Source organism: Caretta caretta, chromosome 23, assembly GCF_965140235.1.
Source record: "Caretta caretta isolate rCarCar2 chromosome 23, rCarCar1.hap1, whole genome shotgun sequence".
Classification (NCBI taxonomy): Eukaryota; Metazoa; Chordata; order Testudines; family Cheloniidae; genus Caretta; species Caretta caretta.
Genome location: NC_134228.1, coordinates 2,768,815 through 2,792,575, shown reverse-complemented (window position 1 = coordinate 2,792,575; position 23,761 = coordinate 2,768,815). Strand labels below are relative to the sequence as shown.

General features: G+C 65.2%; 2 protein-coding genes across 3 annotated transcripts; one reads left to right on the top strand and one right to left on the bottom strand.

Moving 5' to 3' along the window:
- The first annotated feature begins 13 nt into the window (after positions 1 to 13).
- On the top strand, positions 14 to 14,404 carry RASGRP4 (RAS guanyl releasing protein 4). Of its 2 annotated transcripts, none has more exons than XM_048833346.2 (17): positions 14 to 144; positions 4,489 to 4,697; positions 5,662 to 5,767; positions 6,085 to 6,147; positions 6,525 to 6,653; positions 7,250 to 7,391; positions 8,725 to 8,898; positions 9,386 to 9,502; positions 9,771 to 10,043; positions 10,729 to 10,809; positions 10,906 to 11,010; positions 11,843 to 11,952; positions 12,219 to 12,363; positions 12,811 to 12,847; positions 13,134 to 13,256; positions 13,613 to 13,833; positions 14,027 to 14,404. In XM_048833346.2, exons 1-17 carry the CDS (start codon positions 122 to 124, stop codon positions 14,225 to 14,227), a joined length of 2,259 nt encoding a protein of 752 aa, XP_048689303.2. In that variant the 5' UTR covers positions 14 to 121; the 3' UTR covers positions 14,228 to 14,404. The 2 variants fall into 2 exon arrangements, with proteins under 2 accessions (XP_048689303.2, XP_074978563.1); XM_075122462.1 differs by lacking the exon at positions 14 to 144 and adding an exon at positions 474 to 564.
- A 1,144-nt stretch (positions 14,405 to 15,548) lies between these two features.
- On the bottom strand, positions 15,549 to 21,378 carry FAM98C (family with sequence similarity 98 member C). The gene is made up of 8 exons (XM_048833347.2): positions 21,262 to 21,378; positions 20,020 to 20,165; positions 19,095 to 19,229; positions 18,579 to 18,763; positions 17,939 to 18,022; positions 17,317 to 17,433; positions 16,206 to 16,373; positions 15,549 to 15,948 (listed from the first exon to the last, which is right to left on the bottom strand). The coding sequence occupies exons 1-8, from the start codon at positions 21,279 to 21,281 to the stop codon at positions 15,814 to 15,816; spliced, it is 990 nt and encodes a 329-aa protein (XP_048689304.2). The 5' UTR covers positions 21,282 to 21,378; the 3' UTR covers positions 15,549 to 15,813.
- Positions 21,379 to 23,761: the final 2,383 nt, after the last annotated feature.

Here is a 23,761-nt window from a genome sequence, read left to right as displayed (position 1 = left end):
TCGTGCACAAGGACGCAAATGACCGTGGGGAAGCCAAGCCGAGGGATCTAGCAGCTGCATGTCGTGGGAGCGAGGTGGGGGAGTGTTTACACACCCAAGCTAACCCCAGCTTAGCTCGGCCATGAACAGAAAAGAGAGTAAGAGGTAAGCAGGAGGCTGAGTTGGTTCGCGTTGAAAGATGCTGGCTCCTGTCATCGGCTGGGGCTTTCCTTGTGGCCCTGGGCGGCCGTTTCAGTCTGCGTGGCTTCTCCTTTTCAGTCATTTCAGTAGCAATTCCCCCCACCCCCTCAAAACATCGTCTTTTCACTTCCCGAGATGGCGCTGCCAAAGGCTGGCCACGTCCACAGCGAGCGGGCGGCGAAAGTCGCGCCTGGCCCCATGGAGGAATGCAGCCACCTCTGGGGTCGGGCACGGGAAAGGCTCTGCCATGTTCATGGAGCAGCCCGTGGCTCAGGAGGGCCAGTGCTTGCCGGGGGCCACTCAGAGCTGGGCTGGCCTGTCGCAGAAGGGCTGGTGAGAAGAGAGGGAGCGGCCTGACACTTGGCCGGCCAAGACACCCGCTTCGTAAGGATCTCAGCGCCTGCGGGGCCGGGGAGGTGGGTGAGCGTCTTCCGGGGATGTTGCTCAGGGAGGTTACAGTCGGCTTATGCCAGAGGACCCAACTTGAGGATGGATTGCAACCAGCGCCCCCTATAGGGGAAAGGGGGTCCCATTCCTACCCCCCACAGAGCCAGTCAGTCCCTGCCCTGGGGCCAGATCAGAGCCAGCGCCCCCTAGAGGGGAAAGGCCCCATGCCCCATTCCTGGTCCCCCCTGAGCCAGCCAGCCTCCCACCCTGGGGCTGGATGAGCAGTGTCCCCTAGAGAGGAAAGGGGGTCCTCATTTCTACCCCCCAGGGCCAGACAGTCCCCACCCTGGGGCCTAGAGGGGAAAGGCCTCATTTCCCATTCCCTGCACCCCACGAGCCAGCCGGTCCCCCCCACAATCTTGTTCTCGGCAGTGGATTTAGTTGCCTGATGTTGCTGAGCATCTCAGGGCTTGCAGATTCCTGGGCAATCCTGGATGTAAGGGAAGGAAACTGCCCCCCATTTGCCCATGCCCAGGGCCTGTGCAGGGGTCCTGCCTCATTAGCACCTTACCCTTAAAGAGCCTGATGCCCCCAGGGACGGGGGCGCAGAGCTGCAGTGGGTGGCAGTGGGCACAGCTGGGGGAAATGTAGAGTCCACAGGTAAGTCACTTGAGTGAGGCGTGAGTGGAGGGAGAATCACTATGGCCAGAGAGTGGCGATGCTGGGTGCTCAGAGAGCTGGGTGCGTGGGTGGGGGCAGCTGTCCCACAGTTCGGAGGGTGGTTGCTTGTGGGCACCGGGCAGACAGTGGATTTGTTGATTGCAGTGGCTGTGGGGTTGGCTGGGTGGGTCATCAGACTGGCCATACAATGGGCTGGGTGGGCCATGGGACCGATCGTAGAGGTGGCTCGGTGGGCGGGGGGACTGGCCGTAGAGGTGGCTGGATGGGCCAGGGGACCTGCCATAGAGGTGGCTGGATGGGCCGGGGGACCGGCCGTACAGTTGGCTGGGTGGGCCGGGGGACCGGCCATAGAGGTGGATGGATGGGCCGGGGGACCGGCCGTAGAGTGGGTTTCGTGGGCCGGGGGAGAGGCCGTAGAGGTGGATGGATAGGCCTGGGGACTGGCCGTAGAGTGGGCTGCGTGGGCCGGGGGACCGGCCGTAGAGGTGGCTGGATGGGCCGTGGGACAGGCCGTAGAGTGGGCTGCGTGGGGCAGGGGACCGGCCGTACATTTGGCTGCGTGGGCCGGGGGACCGGCAGTAGAGGTGGCTGGGTGGCCTGGGGACTAGCTGTAGAGTTGGCTGGGTGGGCCGGGGGAGAGGCCGTAGAGGTGGCTGGGTGGACCAGGGGACCGGCCGTAGAGGTGGCTGGGTGTGCCGGGGGACCGGCCGTAGAGGTGGCTGGGTGTGCCAGGGGACCGGCCGTAGAGGTGGCTGGGTGGGACGGGGGACCGGCCGTAGAGGTGGCTGGGTGGGACGGGGGACCGGCCGTAGAGGTGGCTGCGTGGGCCGGGGGACCAGCTGTAGAGGTGGCTGGATGGGCCGGGGGACCGGCCGTAGAGGTGGCTGGGTGTGCCGGGGGACCGGTCGTAGAGGTGGCTGGGTGTGCCGGGGGACAGGCCGTAGAGGTGGCTGCGTGGGTGGGGGACTGGCCGTAGAGTGGGCTGCATGGGTGCGGGACTGGCCGTAGAGTGGGCTGCGTGGGTGGGGGACCGGCCGTAGAGGTGGCTGGGTGGGCCGGGGGACCGGCCGTAGAGTGGGCTGCGTGGGCTGGGGGACAGGCCGTAGAGTGGGCTGCATGGGTGGGGGACTGGCCGTAGAGTGGGCTGCGTGGGTGGGGGACCGGCCGTAGAGGTGGCTGGGTGGGCCGGGGCACCGGCTGTAGAGGTGGCTGGGTGGGCCGGGGGACCGGCCGTAGAGTGGGCTGCATGGGCTGGGGGACAGGCCGTAGAGTGGGCTGCATGGGTGGGGGACTGGCCGTAGAGTGGGCTGCGTGGGCCGGGGCACCGGCCGTAGAGGTGGCTGGGTGGGCTGGGGGACCGGCTGGCTAAAGATCACTGAACTGATGGTAGAAGATGGTGACTCTTAGGGTGACCTAGAACCTCAGCTAGAACCCGGAGAGAGAAAAGGTCCGTTACCTTCAAGCTCCTCCAGCATCTGGCATCTAGAGGGCCTAGAGGTGAGAGCAGGGGGCTGGGAGCCAGGACTCCTGGGTTCTATCCCTGGCTCTGGGAGGGGAGTGGGGTCCAGTGCTTAGAGCAGGGGGGGCTGGGAGCCAGGACTCCTGGGTTCTATCCCTGGCTCTGGGAGGGGAGTGGGGTCCAGTGCTTAGAGCAGGGGGGGCTGGGAGCCAGGACTCCTGGGTTCTATCCCTGGCTCTGGGAGGGGAGTGGGGTCCAGTGCTTAGAGCAGGGGGGGCTGGGAGCCAGGACTGCTGGGTTCTATCCCTGGCTCTGGGAGGGGAGTGGGGTCCAGTGCTTAGAGCAGGGGGGGCTTGGCAGCACAGACAAAAGCCCCCCAAACCAGCAGGCGGTGTGAGCCTTCCCCGCAGTGCAGTCCTGTGGCATGGAAGGGCATTGGGCAAGAGGCGATGGAGGGGGAAGGGAATTGTTCTGGGCACCCCCCAGGTCCTCCCCGCTCAGCCAGCAGCCTGCCCACGGGGGGAGGTGGGGGCCTGGTGCTGTGGGCCATGGCGCAATGCGGCTGCTGGAAATGCAGAAGCAGGGCTGATGCCCCTGCCAGGAAAGGGGCAGGAAGCCACCAGGCTTTGCAGGCGCGGGAAGGCTGCAGGGGGTGAATTGGAACCAGGGCTGCTCCCCCCTCTGGGCACCCCGAGTTTGGGGTTGAGAGCGGCCCGTGGGGGCGGGGCAAACGCTGAGCCAAACAGTGCCAATGTGGAGCCAAATCCGTTGGATCCACTTGTGGGGTTAACACATAGAAACATGCTTAAAGCAGGGGCTGGGAGCCGGGACGCCTGGGTTCTCTCCCCAGCTCTGGGAGGGGAGTGGGGTCTAGTGGTTAGAGCAGGGGGGCTGGGAGCCAGGACTCCTGGGTTCTCTCCCCAGCTCTGGGAGGGGAGTGGGGTCTAGTGGTTAGAGCAGGGGGGCTGGGAGCCAGGACTCCTGGGTTCTCTCCCCAGCTCTGGGAGGGGAGTGGGGTCTAGTGGTTGTAAAGCACCCACGACAGTGGTGCCCGTCTGCTCCACATGCCTTGTCACGCAACCTGCACTACTGATTACTCGTTACATTAAAGCCAGACCCCGCCCCCGGCTCTGGCCTGGCAAACCCTCCTCAGCCCTCTCTCTGGCATCAGCCAGGCACCCCCAGCCTGGCATGTGCATTGCTTTGGGTCCCACAAGTCCCTCCTCCCACCCTGGGACTGGCTCCGTCGCCATGGTTGTCTCTGGTCCTCGCCGCGGGCCAGGGCGAACACCGGGCTGCCCAGCTACCGAATCCCATAGCGGGGCAGGGGGCTCTGGGGAAGACCCAGCCGGCGTGGGGCCCACATGCGGGGGCCCCAGGTCTGCCATGCCAGGGGAAGGGGCTGTGGGGCCTATTCTCCTGCCTCCGACAGAGCCAGCTTCGCACTTCCCCTTTCCTAGGCTCAGTTTCCCTTTTTCTGTTTTTCTTTTAATTTGGCTTTCGCACCGCAAGAAGCCCAAGAGGGGAGGGGGCCAGGATCCAGGACTCCTGGGTTCTATCCTAGCTCGGGAGTCTGGGAGTGGGGTCGAGTGGTTAGAGTGGGGGAGCTGGGAGCCAGGACTCCTGGGTTCTCTGCCTGGCTCTGGGAGGGGAGTGGGGTTTAGTGGTTAGAGCCGGGGTGCCTGGGAGGCAGAACGCTAGTTTGGTCCCGGGGCCTCAGCGGTCGCAGGACCTGGGCAGCAAGTGAGAAGTGACCCCCCGACTGGCCCCCTCCCTCTCAGGAAGTCGCGGGCAGAATGTCCCTGCCCCACCAGCCCCGGCTCCGGCTCCGGCTCCGGCTCCGGCAAGATCCGCCAGCGGCAGAACCGGCGTCGAATGACCTGCCCCACCCCCAGGGAGATCAACACGGTTATGGCCAGCCTGGCGCTGGGGGAGCTCACCAAGACCTGCAGCCTGGAGCAGCTCATCGAGAAATGTCTCAACTCCTTCGGTAAGGGGGCTCCCCCCGCCCCCAGCTCTGCCAATGCCCCTCACTCCCGACCCGCAGCCCTGGGCTCCCCCCACCCCAGCTCTGCCAATGCCCCTCACTCCCGACCCGCAGCCCTGGGCTCCCCCCGCCCCAGCTCTGCCAATGCCCCTCACTCCCGACCCGCAGCCCTGGGCTCCCCCCGCCCCCAGCTCTGCCAATGCCCCTCACTCCCGACCCGCAGCCCTGGGCTCCCCCCGCCCCCAGATCTGCCAATGCCCCTCACTCCCGACCCGCAGCCCTGGGCTCCCCCCGCCCCCAGCTCTGCCGGTGCCCCTCACTCCCGACCCGCAGCCCTGGGCTCCCCCCGCCCCAGCTCTGCCAATGCCCCTCACTCCTGACCCGCAGCCCTGGGCTCCCCCCGCCCCAGCTCTGCCAATGCCCCTCACTCCCGACCCGCAGCCCTGGGCTCCCCCCGCCCCCAGCTCTGCCGGTGCCCCTCACTCCCGACCCGCAGCCCTGGGCTCCCCCCGCCCCCAGCTCTGCCGGTGCCCCTCACTCCCGACCCGCAGCCCTGGGCTCCCCCCGCCCCAGCTCTGCCAATGCCCCTCACTCCCGACCCGCAGCCCTGGGCTCCCCCCGCCCCCAGCTCTGCCAATGCCCCTCACTCCCGACCCGCAGCCCTGGGCTCCCCCCGCCCCCAGCTCTGCCAATGCCCCTCACTCCTGACCCGCAGCCCTGGGCTCCCCCGGCCCCCAGCTCTGCCGGTGCCCCTCACTCCCGACCCGCAGCCCCCTGCCCTGACAGGTACACCCACTACCCACGGAGGAGAAGGGCTGAGAGCGGCCAACTCGTGACTCCCAATGGGGTGGAATCCAGCTGCCCCGTTCCATGCGGCAAATGTCCCCCCTGCCCCCATTAACATTCCTCACGGCCCCCTGCCCTCCCCGCGGTGCCATTAACCCTTCCCCTGCCCTTGCCTCCCCAGCCCCGGACGGAACCCTGTGCCGTAGCGACTACACGGTGAACATGACCCTGACCGTTCACAGCTGGGTGGTGCCCTCGGCTGACCTCGCCCGCCACCTCCTGGCGCTATATCCTCCCCCTGCGGCCCGGCCCTCCCCCTGGGGTCCCCAGGCCAGGCCGGGAGCTCCCGGTGCAGCGGGCGGGAGGGGGGCTGAGGTCAGACTGGGGCAGGGATGGGTCTCTGGGTGCTCAGCGGTGCCCCCCTCTGGCTGGGCTGGGAGCTGCCCTGACGGGGGCGGGGGGAGGGACGTGGGAAGGGCGGTTCACCCCCAGCAGGGGGGGCTGTGTGGACAGCAGCAAGCCGGGGGTGGCAGGGGAGCTCTCAGGACTCCTGGGTTCTATTCCCGGGGATTCCAAGGGGGATGGAGCCTTAACTCGGAGCCACCTACCGGGAGGCGTCTGGGGAGGATCAGATGGAAAGACGCCAACGGATCTGCAACTTCGTCAGGTGAGAGCCCCCTGCGCCCTCCGTCCCCCCATCCCCCCACTGCTTCCGTGCCCCTGCAAAGCTCCCCCCTGCCCCCCATCCATCCACTGCTTCCCCTGCACCTCCAACCCTTAATCGCCCCACTGCTCCCCCTGCCCCCGCACTCTTCCCCCACTGCTCCCCTGCACTGCTCCACCCGTGCCCCCATCCCCCCACTGCTCAGCCCACCCCCGCACTACTCCCCTGACCCCACCCACCAACATTCCCCATCCCTCCAATGCACCCCGTTCCCGCAGCGCTCCCCCAACGCTCCTTGCCCCTCCCCGGGAGTGCCTGTGCGGGGGTGGCCTGCAGCCGATGCCCTAACCCTGCCCCATGTTTCCCGCCCCCCTGCCCAGGTACTGGATCACGCATCACCCCGAGGCCTTTCGCCTGGAGCCCCAGCTGGAGGAGGCCATGGGCGAGCTCTGGCAAGCCGTGCAGGCCGAGGGTCACGGGCACTGCCAGCCAGCGGACACGACCCACATGTAAGGATGGGCCCTGCCCAGCCACCCCTGCTCCCTGCCTCCCCTTTCCCTGCATCGCTGCGCTGCCCACAGGGCGCGTGTGCCCAGGTGTCTGGAGATGGTAGGAGTGCATAGGTGGCTGGGGCTGGGCATGGATGGGTGTGTTTGTTCACATGGGGGAGCATGCATGGGTGTGCACAGGTGAGTGTGTTTGTGCACGGGGCGTGAGTGTGCATGGGCACTTGGGGATGTCTGCACCGGTGTATGGGGCATGCACAAGTGAGTGTATTTGTGCACGGGGTGTGGGTGTGCATGGGCACATGGGGGGTTTGTGCACCCGTATGTGGGGCATGCACAAGTGAGTGTGTCTGTGCATGGTGTGCAGGGGGTACACGAGTGTGTGTGTGCACGGGGTGTGGGTGTGCATGGGCCCATGGGGGGTGTGCACCGGTTTGTGGGGCAGGCACAAGTGTGTTTGTGCAGGGGGTACACGAGTGAGTGTGTGCACGGGGTGTGGGTGTGCACGGGCACCTGCAGGGGTGTGCACAGACAGGGGGTGATTGTGCGGGCACCACACCTCTGCCCTCTAACCTGCTCCCCTCCCTCCCCCCCCCCAGCTGGACCCGCAAGGTCAGCTACCAGAGCAGCCCCGGCTGCAACAAGAAGCGGAAAGTGTCTCTGCTCTTCGACCACCTGGACGCGGCGGAGCTGGCCGAGCACCTCAGCTACCTGGAGTTCAAAGCTTTCTGCCGCATCTCGGTGAGCGCACTTCCCCCGGGCCCTGCGCCTCGCCTGCCTCCTGCCACCCCCCTTCCTCTGCAGCCTCCCCTGGCCCGCCCGCCCCGCAGCCCCCGCCTCTTTGGGGCAAATAGCTGTACCGAGCTGCGGTCGCTCTAAGCTCCTGCTGGAGGCATTTAGCAGCGCTGGGAAGAGGAAGAGAGTCAGGAGAAATCCCACCTTTCACACCAGCCCCTGGGCCTCGGCCGGCTCTGCCTCCCCAGCTCTGAGAGCGGCAGAGGAGATCCCACCACTCACCCCAGCTCCTGGAGAGCAGCTCAATAGATCCCACTGCTGACACCAGCCCCTGGGCCTCGGCCGGCTCTGCCTCCCCAGCCCTGAGAGCGGCAGAGTAGATCTCAATACTCACCCCAGCTCCTGGAGAGCAGCTCAATAGATCCCACTGCTGACACCAGCCCCTGGGCCTCGGCCGGCTCTGCCTCCCCAGCTCTGAGAGCGGCAGAGTAGATCTCACCACTCACCCCAGCTCCAGGAGAGCAGCTCAATAGATCCCACTGCTGACACCAGCCCCTGGGCCTCGGCCGGCTCTGCCTCCCCAGCTCTGAGAGCGGCAGAGGAGATCTCAATACTCACCCCAGCTCCTGGAGAGCAGCTCATTAGATCCCACTGCTGACACCAGCCCCTGGGCCTCGGCCGGCTCTGCCTCCCCAGCTCTGAGAGGGGCAGAGTAGATCTCAATACTCACCCCAGCTCCTGGAGAGCAGCTCAATAGATCCCACTGCTGACACCAGCCCCTGGGCCTTGGCCGGCTCTGCCTCCCCAGCTCTGAGAGGGGCAGAGGAGATCTCAATACTCACCCCAGCTCCTGGAGAGCAGCTCAATAGATCCCACTTCTGACACCAGCCCCTGGGCCTCGGACGGCTCTGCCTCCCCAGCTCTGAGAGCGGCAGAGGAGATCTCAATACTCACCCCAGCTCCTGGAGAGCAGCTCAATAGATCCCACTGCTGACACCAGCCCCTGGGCCTGGGCCAGCTCTGCCTCCCCAGCTCTGAGAGCGGCAGAGGAGATCTCAATACTCACCCCAGCTCCTGGAGAGCAGCTCAATAGATCCCACTGCTGACACCAGCCCCTGGGCCTCGGCCGGCTCTGCCTCCCCAGCTCTGAGAGCAGCAGAGGAGATCTCAATACTCACCCCAGCTCCTGGAGAGCAGCTCAATAGATCCCACAGCTGACTCCAGCCCCTGGGCCTCGGCCAGCTCTGCCTCCCTGGGTCGGAGGGTGGCTCAGTGCAGCGGCTGCCTTGGTTGCTGAGCTCTCCTCTGTCTCTCCCGCTCTCCCCACCGCTCCGGGCAGTGCCTGGATTACAGGAGCTACGTGCTGCAGGGCTCCGTACAGGAAAACCTGGCCCTAGAACGCTCCGTGGCCCTTTGCAACAGCATCTCCCAGTGGGTGCAGGTCATGATCCTCAACCGGCCCACGCCGCAGCAGCGAGCCGAGGTCTTCACCAAGTTCATCCGTGTCACGCAGGTGAGGGTGCCCTCCCGCTAGCTGCCACCAGGGGCGCTGCGGCAGGGGGCTGAAAGGGGCACTGTGGGGAAGGGGGGGGGCGCAGGGTCCAAGACTCTTTCACAAAGCAGGTCCAGGAGGGGTGGGGGAATTGGGGTGTGCCGGGGGGGCGTGTGTGACTGCACGGAGGTGGGGGTGACAGTGCCGATGGATGGGGGTGTGCACTGGTGTGAGCACGCGTGGGTGAAAGTGCAGGCGAGTGTGCATGGGCTGCACGCAGGAAGGCACAGGTGTGCGCACGCGCAGGTGCCCATCTATGCGTGCATGCGAGCGACCGTGCGAGGCTGCGCGCGTGCAAGAAAATACTCGTGTGTGCGTGCAAGTGTGCACATGTGAGCAGGCACGTGAGAACGCAGGGGCCTGGGGGGTCGGAGCGGGGGGAAGCCTGAGCCCGACGGGGGGGGGACTGGGCCAGCTGCCTGACGCCCCCCAACTCTCTGCCCCCCAGAAGCTGCGCCAGCTGCAGAATTTCAACACGCTGATGGCGGTGCTGGGCGGGCTTTGCCACAGCGCCATCTCCCGCCTCAAGGACACCCACGCCCAGCTGCCGCAGGAGGTCACCAAGGTGGGCCCCGGCCGCCCCTCGCACCCCCCGCCCTGCGTGTCTTCACAGCCCTCCCCCTGCAACTGGCTGTGGGCCCCGCGGCCTGCGAGCGGGGGGGCTCTGCCCGGGGCGGGGGGGAGGGCGTTGGGCGTCTCCAAGCTGCCCCCACCAGGCCATCGCTCGCCCCCCCCCAGGGCCATTTCTCCTCCCCCGCCTCCGCAGAGCTGGGGGCGAGGGCAGGCTGCCTGATCTCCGACCCTCTGGCCTCCCCCCGCCCTGCCCCCCCCAGGTGCTGGCGGAGATGACCGAGCTGCTGTCCTCCTGCTGCAACTACAGTGCCTACCGGCGGGCCTACGGCGAGTGCGCCGGGTTCAAGATCCCCATCGTGGGGGTGCACCTCAAGGACCTGGTGTCCCTGCACGAGGCGCTGCCTGACCGCGTGGGGGGCCAGCTGAACCTCAGCAAGCTGCAGGGCCTCTACCAGCAGGCATTGGAGCTGCGGGCTCTGCAACAGGCCGCGCCGCCCTTCAAGGCCAACAAGGACCTGGTGCACCTGCTCACGGTGAGCCCCCTGCCAGGCGTGCCAGAGCGCGGGCGTGGGGCTGAACGAGGACAGGGCCAGGTGTGCGAGGGTGGGGGCACGGTCTGGCGTGCGAGATGTCGGGGTCAGGTGTGCAGAAGAATGGGGGGGAGGTGTGGAAGGGGGTGGGCGAGGGGTGGTGGTGCAAGGTGTGTGGAAGGCCAGGATCAAATGTGCAGGAGGCCGGGGCTGGGTGTTCAATGGGCAGAAGCGTGCAAGGGTGGGAGTGCAAGAAGGTGCAAGGCAGGTGTTCAAGGGGGGGTGCAGGTGCAAGGGGACTCAGGAGGGGTGGGGCTTGGGGGAATGCCCCAGATCTCCCCTTCCCCCACCCTCGGCCCAGCCTGCCAGTCGCAGGGAGCAGTGGGTCAGGGGCACTGGCTAGCTTCCACCGCCCCACGTGCAAACACGCGCACACGCTGTGCCCAGCGAGCTGAGCGTGGTGACACACGCACACCTGCCAGCAGGGAACAGTGGTGCAATTGCACAACTCCCCCCCCCCCCACTGGTGCCATTGCATGACTGCACCCCGTGCAAATGGCTCTGCCCCCGGCCAGCAGGGGGCAGCGATCTCAGCCCCTTACGCCCTCTCCGGTAGGTACGGGAAGGTCGTTCCCAGTGGGACCCTGCCCCCCAAGCCTCTAACCCCCTTCTCTGCCCCTCCCCGCAGCTCTCCCTTGACCTGTACTATACGGACGATGAAATCTACCAGCTCTCCTATGCCCGGGAACCCCGCTGCCCCAAGTCCCTGGTAAGCTGTGGGGGGAGCTGAACCGGGACCCCCCCCAACCCTCCTCTCCCTGTTTCGAGGCACTCGTATCTGACCCTTTCTTCTGCCCTCCCACAGCTGGCCACACCCTTCAAACCCCCCGTGGTGGTGGAGTGGGCGCCGGGCGTGGCCCCCAAGCCGGACCGGCTCACCATCAGCAAACACGTCCAGCAGATGGTGGAGGTGAGCCAGGTGCCCCCCCCCTCAGCGCAGCCCCCTGGGCCTTGGGCAGCCTAACACGGCCAGTAGCTGCCTGCCCCCAAGCCAGCTGGGGGGCATCTGCCCTGCGCCAAGGCCCCAGCTGGGTGTGGGGTTTGTTTGCCACGTGTGTTGGGCAGGTGTGTAGTTGCCCAGGGTGTGTGTCACTCCCTGCAGTGGCCGGGGGGGCGGGTGTGTGTCACGCTGCCCAGTGCAGGGGCCGGGAGGGGGCGTGTGTCACGCTGCCCAGTGGCCGGGCGGGGGGCACAGTGCCACCCCGCTCTGCATGACACCCATTCCCCTCCCAGGGCAGAAGGCCAAAGGCATCAATTGGCTGTAGCCAGACCCACCAGGGCTGAGCCCCACACGGGCCGGGGGTGGCACCTGCCCGGACACAGCTCCTCTTACTGCCCTGTGTGCTGGGCCCAGCCCCTGGGCAGTCAATGCTGCCCCAAGGCCTAGAAGGGGCAGGACTCAAACCTGGGACCTTCAAGGGAGCAGCTCCCCTGTTATCCCTTTATATGGACCAGCCCCTGGGGGAGTCGCTGCCCAGGCACGGCCACCGGCAGCCTGTCTCAGGGGAGGGGGGCACACTCAGGACCATATAGGATCCACCCCCCTCGGCGGGCAAAGGGGGGTATCCGTCCATTTGATGCCGAGATACAAAGCAATTCCCCCCAGCCACACCCCACCCTGAAGGGGGGGTGCCACCCTAGATCGGGGCGGGCGGGGGGAGAAGGGCTGCCAGTGGGTATTGGGGCCAGGCGTGGGGATGGGCTTACGTTGCTGCTGGTTAATGCCCCCCCCCCCCCCACAGTCTGTATTTAAGAATTACGACCAGGACCAGCGCGGCTGCATCTCCCAAGAGGACTTTGAAAAGATTGTGGCCAGTTTCCCCTTCTCCTTCTACGGCCTGGGGAAAGACCGGTGAGTATGTGCCGGGAGGGGGGCTGGGAGCCAGGACTCCTGGGTTCTATCCCTGGCTCTGGGAGGGGAGTGGGGTCTAGTGGTTACCGCAGGGGGGCCTGGGAGCCAGGAGTCCTGGGTTCTAACCCCAGCTCTGACTCACTGCAAGTTGCTCCTTGGCTCCATGCCTCAATTTCCCCCGCAAGGCCCCTTTGTCAGTATCACTCCCCCCCCCCCCGCCCCACTTCCAAGGCAGCCCCCTCACTGTCCCGTTCCTGTCCCGGCAGCGAGGGACCCTACAGCCGCCAGGAGCTCACCGACTACTTCATGCGGGCCTGCGCCGTCTTCTCCAAGCTGGGCCTCGGCTTCCTGCACGACTTCCAGGAGGCCACCTTCAAGAAACCCACCTTCTGCCATAGCTGCAATGGCTTCGTAAGTGACCCTGGCCCCCAGCGCCCGGGACAGGGGTACCCCAAATCCCAGGGCTGCCAGAGACCCTGCCCCACAGCACCCCCTGGCAGCCAGGAATGGGTGGGGGGTACTTTAAACCCCAGCTGGGCCAAAGACCCTGCCCCCACAGTGCCCCCCCAGGTGGCCAGGAAAGGGAATGCACCAAATATCTGCTGCTCTCCAGCCACCCCCACTAAGAATCCTGCCCCACGTCACTCTCCCAGGGGGCAGCACTGGGGGAGGTTACCCCCCCACCCAACTCCCCCTAGTCATCCCCTATATTTGTGGACACTGCCAGTGTGTGTGTGGGGGTCCAGACCCAACAATCCCCCAATTGCAAAATCCCCTCCCCCCTTCACAGGGACAATGCAACACTCCCCCCCTCCTCAAAAAAGGCCCAGCTAACAGGCTCCGCTCTCTCTCCTCTAGCTCTGGGGTGTCTCCAAGCAGGGGTACAGATGTCGGGGTAAGTGCGGCCCCGATGGGGCAACATGTGTGGGGAGAATGTTGGTAATAGGGCTAGGGAGAAGCACAGGCCCATGGGACTAAGCAGCCCCCAGGGTGGATCATGCATGTCCATCTGTCTACTGAGCGCTGCCCCCTGCTGGCTGGAGATAGAACTGCACAACTGTGTGTCCTGAGCCCTGCACTGCTCAGGGCAGAGGGGGATTCTCCTGGCACTACGGGGGTGGAGGGGTGGGGTAATGCCAGGCCCCCCAGCTTAGGTCACGTATCGTGTGTCCCCCCCCCAGACTGTGGCATGATCTGCCACAAGCAATGCAAGGACCTGGTGGAGCTGGAGTGCAAGAAGAGGTTCCACGCCAGAGCCCCAGAGGGGGGCACGCCCCGTGCCGCCACACAGCACCCCAGCTCAGGTACCGTTACCCCCTCCCCTCCCCCCCCAACAATGGAGCAGTCTATCCCCCCTGCCCTCACCAGGACAGTGGAACCACCCGTGGGCCTCCCCTCTTCCCCCCAAGGCCGTGGACCTCCCCGTGGCATGACCCATTTTAAATGGCCACAAGCATGTTAACACTCCCCCCCACCCCCTGCTTCCTACTGTCTTCCCCCCCACTTCCAGAGAGTGGCACAGTCCATGGCCAGCCCCATTTAAAGGGCCCCCTCTCCACCTGTTCTCCCCCGTGGCTGGGTCAGTGGATCTCCCCTCACTCCTGGCAGTGGCACAGCCTGTGGCCTGCCCCAGTTAAAGGACCCCCTCTCCCCACGGCAGGCTCGGAGGAAGAGGCCTTCCCCTTTCCCCCGGTGGGCGAGCCGGCGGAGGAGCGGGCCGTGGTGCTGGCAGGGGTGCCAGCTGGCCGGCGGCGGACTCGGGACGCCTGGACGCAGACGGACGACGCCAGCCCCACAGTGGAGGGCTCCGAGCCCCACGGCGGGGTGGGCGGCTGCAGCAGGGACCAGAAGCTCCTGGAGCACCTGCAGGAGCTGGAGAAGGTGAGACCCCCAAAACAGGGGTACGATGGGGGGGGGCTTTGGAGACCCCCCTCCCCCAGGGGCTGGGGATGCAAATGGGGCCACCCACGGGTGGAGTTGGCTGGGACTAAAGGGGGCTTCCCTTGCACAGCTGTGCAGGGTCCCTGCTCCCCCCCCACCCCACAGCTCTGCTCTCCCCCCCCCCCCCCCGCAGGAGCGGAACCGGCTGCTGCTGGAGAACATCGGGCTGCACTGCCGCAACGCCCAGCTGGAGGTGGAGAACGGGCGGCTGCTGACGGGCGAGGCCGAGGGGCGCCTGGGCAAGGCGGAGGAGGGGGGCCACGGCCAGGCTTCGCTCACCCTGCTCCTGGAAGGGATGGACTCCCTGCACCTGCGGCATGACTCCAAGGCCTGAGCCGGCCGGACTCGCCCGCCTCTCCCGGCGCCGCCGAAGGACTCAAAGCCGGCGGCTCGACCCCAAGCCCTCGGGCCCCAGCAAGCCAGGCTGGGCAGCCTGGCTCCCGGACTGTACCTGGGCATGGCCCCAATAAAGGGAATGCGTCTTTGTCGAGCCGGGCCTGGGCTAGGCCAACAGCTGCCCCCTCTCTGCTCCATGCTACCGTGTTGAGGGGCGCCTGTCGACCACTCCGCCACCAGCCTTGCCTCAGTTTCCCCTCCTGGCCTTTGTTAGGCTGTGAAGATAATTATGGAGATTGGAGGGGAGCGGGGGTACGGGCAAGAGCGTTCATCAGCATCGCCCAGGGCAACAATGGGCATGACAGGGGATCCCCACACAAGCATCGCAACCCCCTGAAATTCAGAGCCCTGAACCCCAGGATTCAGGTCACGTGATTCTGATGGAGTCACTGCCTATCGGCCATGGGAAGAGGTGAACAGGGCCCGGGACCCACCCCCTGCACTTAGGGGGAAGGGGATCAAGGGGCCGGGGCGAGGCCAGCTCAGAGCTTCAGCCCAGCTCCTCCACCCTAACCCACCCCCTCCCAGGCCTGGGCATTGGCAGAGCTGGGGGGGGAGGGGAGCCCCAAGCTGGGGAGTGGGGGGTGCAGCACTCCAGGATCGGGGCCCAGGAGACTATCACACGGCCCCTCTCTGCTTGGCCCAAACCCGCCTCACGTTCCCCGGCTGCGGACAAACCCCAGCCCCCCTCCCCATGCCCCGGCACTTTCGCTGAAGCAGCCGTTTGCTTCGACACTTTAATCCCCTCGGAAGGTCCCTCCGGATCCATTTAAAGAACGTGTGGGCGGGGAACGATCACAGTACAAACCCACCCCTTGACTGAGGCCAGAGCCTGAAATTTACAGCATAGACCCACCTGCCAGCCCCCTAACGCAGCCCGCCGGGGTCCCCAGAGCAGGACCCTCCCGCTCCCTGCCAGCAAGGCAGCCTCCTCGTGCCTCAGTTTACAAACGAGAATCATCCTCCCCGCCCCCCTTCCAAAACAATCCGCTCCGAGTTCCGCTTGCCAAGGCAAAAGCTGCAGCACCCCCTGCTGGGCAACGTGGAAAGTGCAACATGGTACACTCCCAAGAGTTTCCAAGCCTGACTTCTTATGCTCCCAGCCCCCCTGCTCTAGCCACCAGACCCCACTCCCCTCCCAGAGCTGGGGATGGAACCCAGGAGTCCTGGCTCCCAGCCCCCCCTGCTCTAAGCCCCAGACCCCACTCCCCTCCCAGAGCTGGGGATGGAACCCAGGAGTCCTGGCTCCCAGCCCCCCCTGCTCTAAGCCCCAGACCCCACTCCCCTCCCAGAGCTGGGGATGGAACCCAGGCGTCCTGACCTCTGATCAGTAGCTGCTCTATCACCCCCTGGCTGTAGGGGGCAGCAGCCCCTCTGAGCCCCAACTCCCCTCCACCGCCCACTCTGCATAGGGCGGCTCTAGAGTCCTTGAGTCTTTGCCCCCCGGATGTTCTGCCCGTCCCCCCTGCAGCGTGTGTGCGGGGGGGGGGGGGGGGGGAGCTCCCAGCACAGACAGAGCGGGCTTCATTTCTTCTTCTTGCTCCGGCGGCCCCAGCGCGGCTGGCCTCCCCCCCCTTCGCGCCTCTTCTCCCAGGTGGGCATGGGGGGCTCGATCTCATTGGGGCGGCCCCCTCGGTCCGGGACGCCGCCCATCAGCACCTGCCGGGGGGGTGGGGAAAACAGGAGCAGAGGTAAAAGGCAAGAAAGACACCCAGCCCCCTCCTCCCCCCGCTGTACCCACCCCGAAAGGGAGCGAACGGCGGGGTGGGAAGGGACCAGCGCCTGGCCCGGCCAGAGCTCTGGTCCTGGTGCGACGCACGAGGGGGGTGTGTGTCTCGTGCACCGGCAGCAAGCTGCTCTGCATGGGGGCGGGGCTGCGTGTTCCCCCCCCCCCCCGGCCCGGGCGCTGCACGTACCTTATTGATGGCGCAGCTGGTCCGGTGGCGGCAGAGCCCACTGCTGGCACTGACAATGCGCGAGGCGTCCTCGCGGGCGGCCAGCAGCCGGGCCAGGGTGACGCCGGAGGCGACCGACTCAGCCTGCCGCAGCGGGGAGAGGGCAGCCAGCAGGGCGGCGCCGTGGGCCTGTGGGAGGAAAAATCCTTCCCGGTGAGACAGCGTCAGCCCAGGTCAGACACCCCCGGCCCAGGGCCCCTGGGACCCGGCCCCTCCGCAGCCTCCGCAACTCCAGACAGGAGCCGGCGCCCCCCGGAGGGGAAAGGCCCCACGTTCCAGTCCCCGCCCTGGGGCCGGATGGGAGCCGGCGCCCCCTAGAGGGGAAAGGCCCCACGTTCCAGTCCCCGCCCCGGGGCCGGACGGGAGCCGGCGCCCCCCGGAGGGGGAAAGGCCCCACGTTCCAGTCCCCGCCCCAGGGCCGGACGGGAGCCGGCGCCCCCCGGAGGGGAAAGGCCCCACATTCCAGTCCCCGCCCCAGGGCCGGATGGGAGCCGGCGCCCCCTAGAGGGGAAAGGCCCCACGTTCCAGTCCCCGCCCCAGGGCCGGACGGGAGCCGGCGCCCCCCGGAGGGGAAAGGCCCCACGTTCCAGTCCCCGCCCCAGGGCCGGACGGGAGCCGGCGCCCCCCGGAGGGGAAAGGCCCCACGTTCCAGTCCCCGCCCCCCCCAGCCAGCCAGTCCCTGCCCTGGGGCCGGATGGGAGCCGGCGCCCCCTAGAGGGGAAAGGCCCCACGTTCCAGTCCCCGCCCCGGGGCCGGACGGGAGCCGGAGCCGGCCCCACGTTCCAGTCCCCGCCCCCCCCAGCGAGCCAGTCCCCGCCCTGGGGCCGGATGGGAGCCGGCGCCCCCTAGAGGGGAAAGGTCCCACGTTCCAGTCCCCGCCCCGGGGCCGGACGGGAGCCGGCGCCCCCCGGAGGGGAAAGGCCCCACGTTCCATTCCCTGCCCCCCCAGCCAGCCAGTCCCTGCCCTGGGGCCAGATGGGAGCCATCACCCCCCAGAGGGGAAAGGCCCCGTGTCTCATTCCTTGGCACCAGCCAGGCCTCTCCCCTCACTGGAATCCCCCCGGCCCCTCACCTTCGCCCTCTCGGACCAGTGGAAGGACTGCAGGGTGACGTTGAAGCGCGTGATCATCATGCGCTTGCGGCATTCGTACTCGGCGCACAGGGCTCGCCGGACCCCCTCCAGCGCCTCCTAGCCGGGAGGGACAGAGACAGCCGCTCAGCTGCAGGCTGCCAGAAAGCCAGCCCCCCCTTTTCCTCCCACTGCACTGGCCCCCCTCAGGGGAGAAACTGAGGAACAGGGAGGGGTGCTACCTGTTCCAAGCCAAAGAGGGAGGCAGGGGCGGAACCCAGGAATCCTGACTCCCAGCCCCCCTCCACTCACACACGAGACCCCAGTCCCCTGCCAGGGATCAAACCCAGTTATGATCCTTTCATGAAGGTCTGTTAAGAGCCCTATGCAGTGGGGTGGGTCTGTGCATGGTGGTTAGGCACCGGGATTCTCTGGCAGGAACAGGGGAGTCAGGCGCCGGGATTCAATCAAGGGCCTAACTCCCTTCGGCTGCTTTTGAACCCTGCGGCCCAGGCCGGGCTCCGCAGCAGCCGGGAGCTGACCCAGGGCCAGCCCTGAGCCAGGAGCAAAGTCGTGGGTTCTTCGCTGGCCCACGCGACCCCCGCCCCCCGCACCCCCTCCGTACCCACTGCTGAGCCATCAGCGGCGCCCTCAGCAGCGGCGCCATCTCCTGGGGGCCGGGGGGCAGCGCGGACAGGGCCTCGGCTACCTAGGAGGGAGAACGCGAATTAAGCAGGGAGACATGGCGCGGGCAACTGCAGCCGGCGAGGGAAAGGCGACACCTGCCGGGCGGCTCCAGCAGCCTGAGACAGCAACAGGGGCTTGTCGTCCTGCAGCTGGGGAGCCCTGTTTATTCATTGCACGGCACGGTGCCTCGGAGCTGCCGCCAAGCCCCTGCCCTGAGGGCGGATCGGGGCTGGCGCCCCCTAGAGGGGAAAGGCCCCATGTCCCATTCCCTGCCCCCCGAGCCAGCCGGATCAGGGCTGGCGCCCCCTAGAGGGGAAAGGCCCCATGTCCCATTCCCTGCCCCCCGAGCCAGCCGGATCAGGGCTGGCGCCCCCTAGAGGGGAAAGGCCCCATGTCCCATTCCCTGCCCCCCGAGCCAGCCGGATCAGGGCTGGCGCCCCCTAGAGGGGAAAGGCCCCATGTCCCATTCCCTGCTCCCCGAGCCAGCCGGATCGGGGCTGGCGCCCCCAGAGGGGAAAGGTCCCCGAGCCCCAGGCGCCCTGAAGCTCTCCCAACAATCGGTGCATCTGACTCCTCACCTTGGATTTTATGTCCTCCAGGAGCTGGGGAACGGGGCAAGTCGGGGCCGGCTCCGGCCTGCCCAGCGCCTGGCTGATGAGCCGCAGCTCTCGCCGGGCAGCCTCGGCCCCCTCTCCCTGCTGCGGCGAAGGGGGGCGTTTCCAGCTCAGGAGCCGGGCGGCCTGCAGCTCTGAGCTCAGGAAGCCTTGGGAGGGAACACGGGGGTGAGAGAGACACGGGGCTCTTCTGGCTGCGGCTGGCAGGGCAGAGGGGACGCTCTGGGCACCGGGTGTCAGACATGTGCCAGCCCTCCGGGGCGGGGATCTTTATCTGGCCCAGGGCTACTAGGACTCCTGCGTTCGATTCCCCACTTCCAAACCATCTGCTTAGACCCCACTCCCCTCCCAGAGCTGGGATAGAACCCAGGAGTCCTGGCTCTCCCCCAGCCCCTAGACCCCACTCCTCTGGGAGAGTCGGGAATAGGACCCTGGAGTCCTGGCTACCGACTAGCGAGGGCCCTTCCCGCCGTCACTCACTCAGCAGCTGGAGGCAGCTGCGGGCGCTGCCCAGCCGGGCGGTCACGTCCCCCGTGGTGAGCGCGGGGTAGGGACAATGCAGCTCTTGCAGCAGCCCGCTCAGCTCAATCTGGAAAGTCTCGGCGTCTTCAGGGCCTGCACCGGAACAGGAGAGACCGATGAATCCCTGGGCCCCGCGCCCCTGGCATGCTTCCGCCCCCCCACCGCACCCCACGGAGTGGGCGGGCTGCACAGCCAACACCCCGCTGCTGGAGCAAGCCCTGCCTCTTCGGGAGGGAACGCCCCAGGACAGGGGGTGGGGAATGGGGCACGGGGCCTTTCCCCCAGGGGGCACTGGCTCCCATCCAGCCCCAGGGCCGGGGACTGGCTGGCTTGAGCGCGGGATGTGTGTGTGGAAATGGGATTACTCTTGTGATAAACCGTTGGATCACGAACTGGGGTGTATCTGCCTCCACGACATCCTGCTGCAGCCAGTTCTGCAGATTAACAACACTCTCTGGCAGATCTGTGTGCCCCATAACCATAGCATCTGAGCACCCCAAAGTGTATCTATTCTCACCACCCTGCTGGGGAGGCAGGGCAGAGCTATTATCCCTATTACACATATGGGGAAACTGAGGCACGGAGAAGCTAGGTGCCTTGGCCAAGGTCACACAGGGAGTCCGTGGCAGGGCAGGAAACTTATCCCAGGTCTCTAACCACTGGGATACGCTTCCTCCCCAGGGTGTAATTACGCTGCCAGTATGATTATCTGTGATAACGAACCCAGGGGACCCAGCTGGGAGCAGAGCTCCCCTGTCACTCCGGGGTTGGTGTCAGGTAGGTCACAGCATCACCAGGGCCGCTGGAGGAAAGGCCCCGTGTCCCACTCCCCACCCCCGGCGGGCCAGCCCCCTCCCTCCTCATTTCCCGGCAGGTAACTCACCGCTGGTGGGACTGAGGTCCTCCTCCAAGGGGCAGAGGGCTCGGAGCTCCGCCACCAGATGGGCGCAAAGCGCGGTGAACTCGGGGCTCCGCACCCCGGCCTCGGCCAGGCGGGGAAAGGTTTCCTCGGAGAGCGGCCCCAGGGACCTGGGCACACGGGGCAGGGCTCAGCGCCCCACAGACCTGGCAGCCGAGCCCAGATCCGACCACCAGCTCCCCCTGCCAGTGTGCCAGGCCCCCCACTGCCCCCCACCCCCCAACTCTTCCCCAAAGTTGCACCTATTCCCCCCACTGCACCCACCTCCCTGTTCACCCTGGAACATTTAGCTCTCCCTGTCCCCCCCCACATCCATCTCCCCCAGAGCCCTGCTCCCCCACCCTCCACCCCCAGAACCTCTACACCCTCCACACCCACTGATTCCCAGCCCCCGCAACCCCAGAACCCAGCCCCCTGCTCCTACATCCCCCCAGCTATGTACCGTCCACACCCACTGCCCCCTCCTCCCACACCCCCATGCACGCACCCCACTCCACCCCCTCAACCCCCTGCCCCACACACTCCACTCCCCCAACCCCCTGCACCCCACGCCCCCCACTCCACTCCCCCAACCCCCTGCACCCCACGCCCCCCACACACGCCCTCCACTCCACCCACCCAACCCCCTGCACTCCATGCCCCCTGTGCACGCACCCCACACCACTCCCCCAACCCCACTCCCCCGGGCACGCCCCCCACTCCACTCCACTCCCCCAACCCCAGGCACGCCCCCTACTCCACTCCCCCAACCCCCTGCACTCCATGCCCCCTGTGCACGCACCCCACGCCACTCCCCCATCCCCCTGGGCACACCCACCCCCCCAGCCCCACGCCCCCCATCCCATGCCCCCACTCCACCCACCCAACCCCCTGCACTCCATGCCCCCTGTGCACCCCCCCACTCCACTCCCCCAGCCCCCTGCATGCCCCGACCCCACTCCACTCCCCCAGCCCCCCGGGCACGCCCACGCACCCTGTGCACGCCCCCCACTCCACTCCCCCAGCCCCCCGGGCACGCCCACGCACCCTGTGCACGCCCCCCACTCCACTCCTCCAGCCCCCCGGGCACGCCCGCCCCCCACTCCACCCCCCCAGCCCCCTGCACCTCACGCCCCCCGGGCACGCCCCCCACTCCATCCCCACAGCCCCCTGCACCCCACGTCCCCCACGCCACCCCCCCAGCTCCCCGCGCCGAGCCGCCCCTACCCAGCCGGCCGCCGCTCCATGGCCCGGGGTCAGCGCCGCGCGCCGCGGCCCGGCCCCAAGTTCAAAGACTCCCAGCAGGTCGCAGAGCAGCCACGCACAGGCCCCGCCCCCTCTGCACCCCGATTGGCTACGGGGACGGAGTGGGCGGGGCTCGGGAGGCTAGGAAGCGGATTGGCTGAAGGTAGAATAACGACTCCCAGCCAATGAGAGCCTCCCCTTCCGCTCTCACCCGCCTCCCAGCCAACCACAGCCTCCCCACCCGTCACCCATTGCCCAGCCAATGAGAGCCTCCTCTTCCCATATAACCCGCCTGCCAGCCAACCAGAGCCTCCTCTTCCCATATAACCCACCTGCCAGCCAACCAGAGCCTCCTCTTCCCATATAACCCGCCTGCCAGCCAATCACAGCCGCTTTCCCCCCATATAACCCGCCTGCCAGCCAATCACAGCTGCTTTCCCCCCATATAACCCGCCTGCCAGCCAACCAGAGCCTCCTCTTCCCATATAACCCACCTGCCAGCCAACCAGAGCCTCCTCTTCCCATATAACCTGCCTCCCAGCCAATCACAGCCTCTTTCCCCCATATAACCTGCCTCTCAACTAGAGTCTTTCATTCCCCCCCCTCCCCCCGCCTCTGGGCCAAGCCGAGAGCTTCTTCCTCCTCCATCGTTGCCAGAGACGCTGCTGGTTTTGTGCTGGTGATGCGGCTCCTTCCACTTCCCCGCAGCGTCCACCATCACCGCAGGCTGGGCCCCAGTACCAGGGGCAGCAACCTACTTGCCACGCTGGGGAAACTGCCTGCCAGCACCACGGGCTCAGAACCTACAAGCTGGGTCCCGAGAGGCCATCGGGAGATTTAAAAAATCCAAAGACACCCCCCCCCCCAACTAGTTTTTGGGGTTGTTTTATTGCACTTTGGGCTACCTGTTTTCCAGTCCAGTAGGGGCACATTTGGGACATGTATTGCAGTTTCTTCCCACCACCACCACCAGGCTGGAAAGGTCTTCCCATTAAAATGAAAGCCAGTATTTCAGGAGAGTGTCATGACTCCAGGAGCTGGGACTTGAAAAACACCAGCTCTTTGGCTACAGCAGTCGAGCCCCTGGATTTCTTCTCCCTGCTAATCTCTAGTTCTTGTCATCTGAAGATGTCCCAGCACTTTACAAAAAGAGGGCAGTACCATTATCCCCATTTTATAGAGGGGGAAACTGAGGCACAGTGAGGCAAGTAGCTTTCCCGAGGTTACCCAGCAGGCCAGCTGCAGACTTGGGAACAGCCTAGGTCTCCTGGTGTCCACTGCTCTACCCACTACGTCGAGAGGAAGTCGCTACAGGTATAAAGTTGCAGCACATTCTCCCAACGAGAGCTGACTGGAACTCAGAATTTCCATTAGGTGGGAAACGTTTACACTTCAAACTTTGGTTTCATTCCAAGTCAGAAAAACAAACATTTTCACAGACCTCTAGGAAACAAACAAAAAAAAAACAGTTTGGGAATTTTCATTGGGCCCCTTTAAATTTCATTTTGAATTTTTTTTTCCATTTCAAGATTATTTTTATTATTACAATATATCATAATTAAGGCCCTTCATTTTTGGTTTTTAAACCAACAAATCCCTAGCTTTTACAAAAGCTATTATGCAGTTTTTACTGATTTTCACCCAAAGTTTAGACTGCTCAAGTACATGAAAATACTGATTCCGTTAAGCAAATCCAACCCATTACATCCGGTAGATATATTGATGTTAAAGACAAATTAGTTGAAACGTACATGCAAGGCTGTCTGTCTAAGTAAGGCGGTGGAGTGGAAGATACACACACGTACATATGTGTATTTACTGTTAATGTACAGGTTTCAGAGTAGCAGCCGTGTTAGTCTGTATTCGCAAAAAGAACAGGAGGACTTGTGGCACCTTAGAGACTAACCAATTTATTTTGAGCACAAGCTTTCGTGAGCTATATTCAGTCATGCATCCCATGAAGTGAGCTGTAGCTCACGAAAGCTTGTGCTCAAAATAAATTGGTTTGTCTCTAAGGTGCCACAAGTACTCCTTTTCTTTTTCTTAATGTACAGTTCATGAAATAAACCACAGTATTAAGCTGCTTTGACTTTCAATATGCTTCTCTATTTCTTGCTTTTTCTCTGTCCTCCATCCCACCATTCACTCCAATATTTACCCAGAAAATTGTGAAGTCAATTTTTTGCACCGTTTAATTTCTGCAATAAACCCCTATAAATTCCCAGGAAATTTTAAACAGAATAAAACCTGAAAACAAAGGGCCTTTGTCACAATATGCCATCCCCTTCTGACGTGTCCTAATAGATATAATCATAATATATAACGATAGCTGAAATATTGGATTATTTTTCTTTTACTCTAGTTTTAAAATCATTAAGAGCAGCTGCAATTTAGCGCTGCTTGAAACATCTTATCTCTTGTTGATGTTGCAATAAAACCATCTGACACTTTGGTCTGTGTGTGACTGGCACATTTCAGTGTC

Excerpts from the sequence above, each read along its gene's own strand:
- FAM98C (XM_048833347.2), bottom strand. The coding sequence starts at position 21,281 with ATGGAGCGGCGGCCGGCTGG. Across the intron at positions 17,434-17,938 it reads CGCTGATGGCTCAGCAGTGG|GAGGCGCTGGAGGGGGTCCG; the intron begins GTACGGAGGGGG and ends CCTCCCGGCTAG. Across the intron at positions 16,374-17,316 it reads ACTGGTCCGAGAGGGCGAAG|GCCCACGGCGCCGCCCTGCT; the intron begins GTGAGGGGCCGG and ends TTCCTCCCACAG.
- RASGRP4 (XM_048833346.2), top strand. The coding sequence starts at position 122 with ATGAACAGAAAAGAGAGTAAGAG. Across the intron at positions 10,044-10,728 it reads ACCTGGTGCACCTGCTCACG|CTCTCCCTTGACCTGTACTA; the intron begins GTGAGCCCCCTG and ends CCCTCCCCGCAG. Across the intron at positions 12,364-12,810 it reads GCCATAGCTGCAATGGCTTC|CTCTGGGGTGTCTCCAAGCA; the intron begins GTAAGTGACCCT and ends TCTCTCCTCTAG.